At 41.7% G+C, this 8,205-nt stretch overlaps 1 protein-coding gene across 1 annotated transcript; it reads left to right on the forward strand.

Annotated features, from left to right (window-relative positions):
• The first annotated feature begins 2,716 nt into the window (after nucleotides 1-2,716).
• On the forward strand, nucleotides 2,717-7,792 carry AARD (alanine and arginine rich domain containing protein). The gene is made up of 2 exons (XM_026454554.1): nucleotides 2,717-3,040; nucleotides 6,998-7,792. Exons 1-2 carry the CDS (start codon nucleotides 2,717-2,719, stop codon nucleotides 7,139-7,141), a joined length of 468 nt encoding a protein of 155 aa, XP_026310339.1. The 3' UTR covers nucleotides 7,142-7,792.
• The last annotated feature ends 413 nt before the right edge of the window (nucleotides 7,793-8,205 follow it).

An 8,205-nucleotide genomic window follows, 5' to 3' on the forward strand; every position in this document is an offset into this window, starting at 1 on the left:
TCCACCTTGCAAGCAGATCCTCCAGCTCCAATCACACCCAGCTTCAGAGGATGGAGAACTTGCCTGACATTTGGTTACAACAGCATAAAAGCTGAGGACTGTAACCTAAGCTGTTCCCAAATTCTTTCCCACAGAAACTGTCAGAGATAATAAATGTTTATTTTTTTAAACTATTGAATTTTGAAGTAATTTGTTATGCAGCAATAAATAATTAATACATTTTCTAATTCAAATGTCTGTGTATATTATATTCACCCCAGTGCTCCAAATCTTCAATTTGCTTTGCCTGTGTAAGAGAAAGAAAAAAAAATGTAAAATTCAAGGTGTACCACAACTGAAAAATCAACCTATAGAAGAAAATTATTAATTTGTGGTAAACCAGTTTATTTTAAGAAAACATTTTGTCTCTTTGGTTTGCCATTGTAGCTTGAGCACCTTGTGTAATACTTGGTACATAATAAAATATTAAATAAATATTGTTAAATGAATGAATCAATAAATTTGCTTCCCCAGGTTTGAAGCTTCTGGGGGACAAAAACTACGCCTTATTCATCTTTGTATCTCCCTCATATGGCACAATTCTTAACAATGAACATGCACCATTCACTGTTGAGTTAAATTGAACTTAACTGAAATTCTTGTTGAAGTAAATGATCTGGAAATGGAAGTGAATAAATCATAGCAAAAAATTCATTTTAAAAGTTTATATTGTACATTGATTACTGGTGGTTTTCAAGCCCCATCAACCTATCACCAACTAACCAACAAAAAACCCTAAATTCATACTCTGTTGGTGCATGGCAGACCACATGGATTTTTATAATTTCTAACAAGACAACACATCTTCAGATATCTCTAGGGAATCTTTATGAAGCAGTATACAATGGTAGGAATTTTACTGTGCTTGGGTTATAAACTCTTGCAAGCTGTTGAATTTAGCAGATTGTCTGCACAGGCTGAGTAACCTGTATTCCTCCTTATCCAGTTGAGCCTAAGCCATTTCCATAGAGCTGAAGTTTATGAGCATAGTGAATTTGAACACTTATTCACTCTCACTCACTCACTCATGCAACATATAAACTGAGCAATTCTCTTCCTCTTTGGGAGATAAAGCATATCCAGGGCGTATCCCAGTGGTTTGGAGCACAAGCCAGACTTCCTAGGTGCAAATTTCCAGTGGATCCCTTACTAGCTTTGAGATATTTGGTGTATGTCTTAACCTCTTGCCTTAGTTTCCTCAACTATAAAATGCAGAAACTAATAGCACTTACCTCACAAGGTAGGTGTGGAGATTAAATACGTAAAAATTGCCTGGTATATACTAAGCATGAATAAAAATCAGTTGTTAATGCCTTTGATGCCTACCATGGACCCTGGAACATTGCAAGTGACTCGTAACTTTTAAATGAATAAACGAATGAATGAATAATGAATAAGGTGAGAATTGTGTCTAAATTATGTTTTTTTTTGTAATTGCATTCTATGATCATACAAAAGTTTTGATTGTTCACTCCTTTTTAGAAATTCCTTATTAGATCAAAAAGAGGCAGAATATGTTCTTTGATAAAGGACATACAAGTAATATTGTCACATGATTATCCGGAGTTGGTGCATTAGTCTGTTCTCCCACTGCTATAAAGAAATACCGGAGACTGGGTAATTTAAAAGAAAAGAGTTTTAATTGGCTGATGGTTCTGCATGCTATACAGAAAGCATGGCAGCATCTGCTTCTGGAGAGGCCTCAGGGAGCTTTTACTGATAGTGGAAGGCAAAGCGAGAGCAGGTGTCTTACATGGCAGGAGCAGGAGTGAGAGAGAGAGAGGGGAGGTGCCGCATACTTTAAACCAGATCTCTTAAGAACTATAAAGTACCAGGTGGGCACGGGGTTAACCATTCATGAGAACTCTACCTCCATGATCTAATCACCTCCCACCAGGCCTCACCTCCAACACTGGGGATTACAATTCCACTGGAATTTGGTGATGACGCAGATCCAAACCTTATCAGCTAGGAATTAAACACACACACTTTGGGCTAAGGGGAATTCTGATTTTTCATTTTAACCCCTTCATAAACGTGGACATGGCAGACAGGAGTCAAACGCAGAAAGAAGCATGGTGACCCAGACTTCCAGGTATGCCTTACTGAAGTTGTAGAAAGTCCGTTCTAATGGCAAACAGGGCCAAGCTTCTCCCCCTTGACTGTGGGCAATACCTGGGGAAAGGTGAGGGGTCTAATTAAGCCTTTGCATCCCCCAAACTTGGCAAAGTGCTTGGCAGAGAGTAGTAAGAAAAAAAATTGTTTTTAAGGAATGAAGTATTAGGAGATCAAGGCAACTAAGAAGGTTTTGGGTTGAAATATTCTACCTTTGGTCACAAATCTTCCACCTGTACTGCCACTTCCACTTACCTAGACTGACTGCTCAGTTCCCAAGCCTTCTCCTTATAAAGACTTCCTTTCAAAGCAAGCAGCAGAAAAAAGCGACCCAGCTGAAACTTCTGGAGTTATGGGAACCGCCTCCTTCCTCTGTCGCTAATGGAGGACTCAGATGTGACTGGGAGCAAAGGAGCGTCTCTGAATGGCGGGCCAGTTGCAGCGTCCCACTTGGCAAGAGTTCTTGAATTACCTCCGCCCCCGCCCTGACCAGCCCTAAACATCAAACTAGGAAACTCATCTTTCGGCAGCAGCGCTGAAGGAGTGACCAGGCGTCTCCGTGATGGGCCCCGGGGACTTCCGCCGCTTCAGAGAGAGAATTTCCCAGGGTCTCCAGGGACTCCCAGGTAGAGCAGAGCTTTGGTTCCCACCTCGTCCCGCGTGCGGCTTCCCCGGGGACGGCAGGAGCACGGACGTCCAGGAGGAGGCCCTCGCCGCCAACCCGCTGCTGGAGGACCTCAGACGACGGCTGACTCGCGCCTTCCAGTGGGCGGTGCAGCGCGGGACCTCGAGGCGCGCGCGGGAGGCGGCGGCAGCGGCGGCGGCACGGGAGGAGCAGAGCTGGGCGCGCGTCGAGGCCACCCTGGCCGGGCTGCGGGCGGAGCTGGTGAGAGCGCGGGCTGGGCGGACGGCTCCCAGGGCTCCCTCTCCCGGGACCTCTCCTCGGGTTCCAGAGCAGCTGGCCGCGTAGCCCACCTGAGACCTTGGGGAGAGCCACGGGAGCTGCTCCCAGAGAGGGAGCCCTGGCCACTGCGGCTGTTCTTCTCGGGGAGGCCAGCTCAGGTCTGGACAAGGCGTTGATGCCCCCACCTCTCCGGCATCGTTGAGAAGGAAAGGGGCCCTACAGGACCCGTGGATGTCTCCTCCCCAACCTGTTTCTATAGTTTTCTGCCCTGTAGGGAACTGTGACTATGTGTAAGTATGGCTCATGGAGGAGGAAACTTCCATGAAATAAACTCTCTTGGGACTGATGGAGTGTGTCCATCAGTAACTCTTTCTTTATACCCCGCAAGTTTTATTCTTATCTTTCCCGTGGGTAATAATTCAGAAAACTGGAAATGATAAGGCATTTTGTAAAATTGCCCAGTTTTGAACATTACACAGGTTATGTCCGAACATTAAACAGGAGGGTGTGTAGGTAAATATTTTAGCTGATTTTTTTTTTAAATTAAAAAAACTGGAAATTAGTCACAATTTGAAAAGGACACGATGAATAGGAGCAATTCAAACTTTAAAATGGTGCTGCCTAGGAAAGTGTGCAGTGGAGACTTGACTTGGAAAATTCTTCTCTTTTGCACTGATTACTAATACACTAATACAATTAACCACTACTTTAGAACTGATCCAACCATCAGTAAATTGTATTAAGAATGTTATCGCATTTCTGAGTTTAAGAAGAACAGTATTAGGCCGGTGCTGTGGCTCACGCCTGTAATCCCAGCTCTTTGGGAGGCCAAGGCAAGGGAACACCTGAGACCAAGAGTTTGAGACCAGCCTGGCCAACATGGTGAAGCCCCATCTCTACTAAAAATACAAAAATTAGCTGGGCATGGGGGCTGGCGCCTATAATCCCAGCTACTCGGAAGGCTGAGGCAGGAGAATCACTTGAACTGGGGAGGGAGAGGCTGCAGTGGGCCGAGATTGTGCCATTGCATGCCAGTCTGGGCGACATGAGCGAGACGTCTAAAAAAAAAAAAAGACAATATCCTAAATTCCTTGTCAGATTTAGATTGTTAACATGGGTTAAATTAGATTTATTACCAGATTTATTATCTGATCCAACAATGTCGAAGAAACACCTGGTTTTCACCCCGAGTCTAAGCGGTGAGTCTGAGCAGCAGGGCAGCCGGAGCCACCTCATTCGGCCCCTGGAGGCCTGTGCTATGGGCCAGGATGCTAAACTGGAAGGCTGAAACCTGGCGCAGCCATCTCTGCATTGTAGTCTTGGGATCTGCCGGTACCCCTCCCTGAGCCTCAGGGGACTCACATTTAAATCAGATGAGGAGATTACAATGAATAAGCTCTGAGACAGCTTTCAACCTGAACATTCTAGTAAGTTGTTAGGAGCTTTAGACAAGTAATATGTTGGGGGTGGCAATAAAATCTGGTGAGATTGGGGCATTCAGGGTGGTATGGCTGTAGACCGCTGGTGGCAATAAAATCTAAACAGATGAGGGCTCAAATACCAACATTACCATTTACAGATTCTGCAAACACTTGCTGGCCCTACAACTTTGGGATTGCTACTTAGCAAGTTTGTTTACCCATCTGTAAAATGGAATTTATAATCTCATAGGATTCCAGAGCTTATGTGAGGTAATATTCTATGAAATGCTTAGACCATGGGTATTGTTTAGTGGCTATTATTGTAATGATTACTATAGACCTTAGACTCTTTACCAAAAAAGAACAGATACATTCCTATCAAAAAATCAGGAGTTTTTTCCGGGAGGGAACCAGCAAAGTTTACACATACACAAATAATGTGTCCTTGGGTTACAGACGATGGTCAACATCTTGGTCAGTCATTTTATCCTGGTCATAAGGAAGAGGCACACGAGTGTGGACACTGTACCTTAATATCATCACCACTAGAAGACTTAGTTTTCGATTTTTGGTTATTAACTCGATTTTTACAGGAACTGACATACATTCCTATACAAATGTATATGTATCATGTATTAGGATGGTATTTGTAAGGAAAGATGATGAACAAATTTAATTTAGAGTTGCATTGCTATTTATACTATTTTTTGTTGTTTGGGTTTTCTTAGTGAGAATCATTGATTTCTAGGGTCTGTGAATGGATTTCAGGGGTTCTATATACCTAAAATTGTATACAAAATTTTTGATGTGCATATAGTTTTTCCTCAGAGAGGGTTCATAACTTTCATCAGATTCTCAGAGAGATCCATGATGAAAGAAAAGTTAAAGAACCATTGATGTCTGAATTTCATAAGTGTGAATTATACATAGTTTATTTAGATGGTAAATCATTACCAGTAATTTTTCTTCTTCATTCTGGCATGAAAGTACAGGATGGATATTCATCAGTTAATTAATTCACTCACTTTTATAACAAACACACAGAGAACCTACTAGGTTGTGTGCCCAGGCAGTGCACTCTTAGTTGGGGATACAATTATGAATAAGATACAGCCTCTACCCTCACAATCATCAGTCTGGTCTGGTCAGCGTGTTCTGAGAGACACTTGTACAGAGTGCTGTGGATGCACAGATAAGAGGCAATTATGTCTGCCCATGCAATCAGGGAAGGCTTCTCAGAAGAGTTGGCGTTTGACTGGGTTCAGCAGAGAGAGGTGGCAAAGGGCATCTTAAACAGAAATGGGGACAGAAAGAGGTGTGCTTCAGCTCAGCGTTTGTTTAGGGACTGGCAAGGTTTCTGACCAGCTGCAGTGGGAGCTGGCATTGGAAAGAGGGCCAGGAAAGGAAGCTCAAGAGGAGAGCAGGATTATAGAGCATCTGGGCTACCCTAGAGAGCTGAAGCTTCCTGCAGGCAAGGTGCAAGGGTTTTTTGGTGGTGATTGTATACTGTTACTGCTTGTTTGCTGGATATTCACTTATTTTATTCTTTGCTAATTCTTGCTGTCAGAAAAATGATTCTAGGTGCTGCAGAATGGAGAATAATGTCTCAGAGAAAAACTGAAAGATAGTTTTATCCAGTAGCTTTATTTTGCAAATTAGGTGACCATGAATATTTACTTTTTACCAACACACTGTCCTGGTTCATCCAGGGGTGGTTTCTATTGACAAGCTGATGAAGATTTTTTAGCAGAGAGAACAAATTCCTCAAGAACTGCATTAAACAAGCCCTAGCTCAAGAAATTTGCAAGTAGTTGATCATTCGTTTTCAGTTATAATACAAAGAATATGTTGGACTAAGCTTTGCTGGACTGTCCCCGGGGTAACATGCCCAAGAGATCTTTTTTTAAACACATGAGGACCTTCATAAACTCCCACTGGAGGATGGTATAAATCAGCCTTGATATCTAACAGATTTCACTCCAGAGTGAAAAATGTTAGATTATGTAAGTACACATAACTATACATGTGCCTCTAAAGTGTCATTAAATGCTTTTGCTCAGCAGGTAGACCATTTAAAATCCTGAAAACTTGAAATGGTAAGTAATCAAGTAAATAGGCACAGATTCTGAATACTTAGGTGGCTGTAGGCAGTTATCCTGTGGCTCAGAAGGCACATAAAGAGAAATGATTTCATTGTGGATCACATGCTATTGCTTGAAAACAGCCTTCGGTACATAGGTATTTTTCATATGGACAGCTTTGTGCATCAGCTGTTTTTGTTTTCATTTCAAGGCCATTTCAAAAGCTAGTTATATATCTGGATTTTACCTTGTCATATAGAAAGTCAGTTTTATAGTCAGACCAAACAGAACTGGAGAATAAGATGAGAAATACATCTTTCTTGATATCTTAATTTCTTTTCCTACAAACTTCTTATTTCTTCTGTGTAGTCAGAGAGTGGTTTCATTTGATCTGTATCTCAGGCTAATAAAAATTTTTATTTTTTTCTAACTTTTAGGTGGAAATGCATTTCCAAAACCACCAGCTGGCTAGAACTTTACTGGACCTAAACATGAAAGTGCAGCAATTGAAAAAGGAGTATGAACTGGAAATTACATCAGACTCTCAAAGCCCAAAAGATGATGCTGCGAATCTGGAATAAAGAAATGCATACAAGAAGCTCTTGATCCTAAAACTAACACAACCCTGAAACAATTCTGATGAACACATTATGCTTTGTATAAGTTTTGAGGGGCAATTTACAGACCCAAAACTTAGATGACAGGGGAAAGTGACAGAAAAACATCTAAGAGAGGGGAGACAAAAATGATGTATTACCAAGTTTTAAAGTTATTTGTTTTGACTGGGACATAGAAGTAAAATGTAACCATAAATCTCTCTCTCTCTCGCAAAGAATGCTTTAATGCCAACTTTCGTTATTCCACCTTGTGTCACCTGACCTTTCTGACATTGCCTGAGCTTTCAGAGTTCGTGCTTGTTTTGCTTTACTTGATTATTCTCGGTTTGTCTGTCCAGTGGCCTGCCCTGCTTTTTGTGGATAATTATTTCTACTTGGATTCTAATCATGCCGTTTAGGTGGTCTGTGACCAGGGGTACTCCACCTTCCTGCCTATAGTCATGCAGCTCAAGGCAGGCCGATGGGTTTGTCGTTAGGATTTTTTGAATGGGCACTAAAAGAGTAGATGAGTATTTCTGCCAGTAGAAGCCGTGGATCAGGGGCTTGGAAGCTGCTGGTGGTCACCATCTGAGAAAGCCCACACCCTAATGGAGGTGACTGAAATGGAACCACTAAAAGCACAAAAGGGGAGGGGGGGAGGGTGCTTCGCTTCCTTGTTCCTGGGGTCAAGTTGTATAAGACTCCAGGCCTTGCTCTTGTTTATATACATGAAATATTCTGATATCCTTTTCATAAAATCTTTTTGCCTAAGTAAATGCAAGCTGGAGTTTCATGACTTGTATCTAGTGTTCATAGCTAACACAGTTGTTCACTTTTAGGAGTTAAAATGGTTCTTACTATTGACTTGGACTATCTAACTGTACCTGAAAAGTGCTGTCTTTTTAATGCAAACAATAAATAAAAAATAGTTGCAGATCTAAGTGATATTTATAATGGTTATTGTCTGCAAAACACACATTTATAACAAGCTATGTAATTTTAATATTTAATAAACTATAAAAATCTGTTCTTGAAGACAAAGGAGAACA

The sequence above is a fragment of the Piliocolobus tephrosceles genome, chromosome 7 (genome assembly GCF_002776525.5).
Source record: "Piliocolobus tephrosceles isolate RC106 chromosome 7, ASM277652v3, whole genome shotgun sequence".
In the NCBI taxonomy this organism is placed as follows: domain Eukaryota; kingdom Metazoa; phylum Chordata; class Mammalia; order Primates; family Cercopithecidae; genus Piliocolobus; species Piliocolobus tephrosceles.

Bases quoted from the DNA above. Each gene is read 5' to 3' on its own strand.
- AARD (XM_026454554.1), top strand. From the start codon at position 2,717: ATGGGCCCCGGGGACTTCCGCCGCTTCAGAGAGAGAATTTCCCAGGGT. The intron at 3,041-6,997 runs GTGAGAGCGCGG...TCTAACTTTTAG, and splicing joins CCGGGCTGCGGGCGGAGCTG to GTGGAAATGCATTTCCAAAA.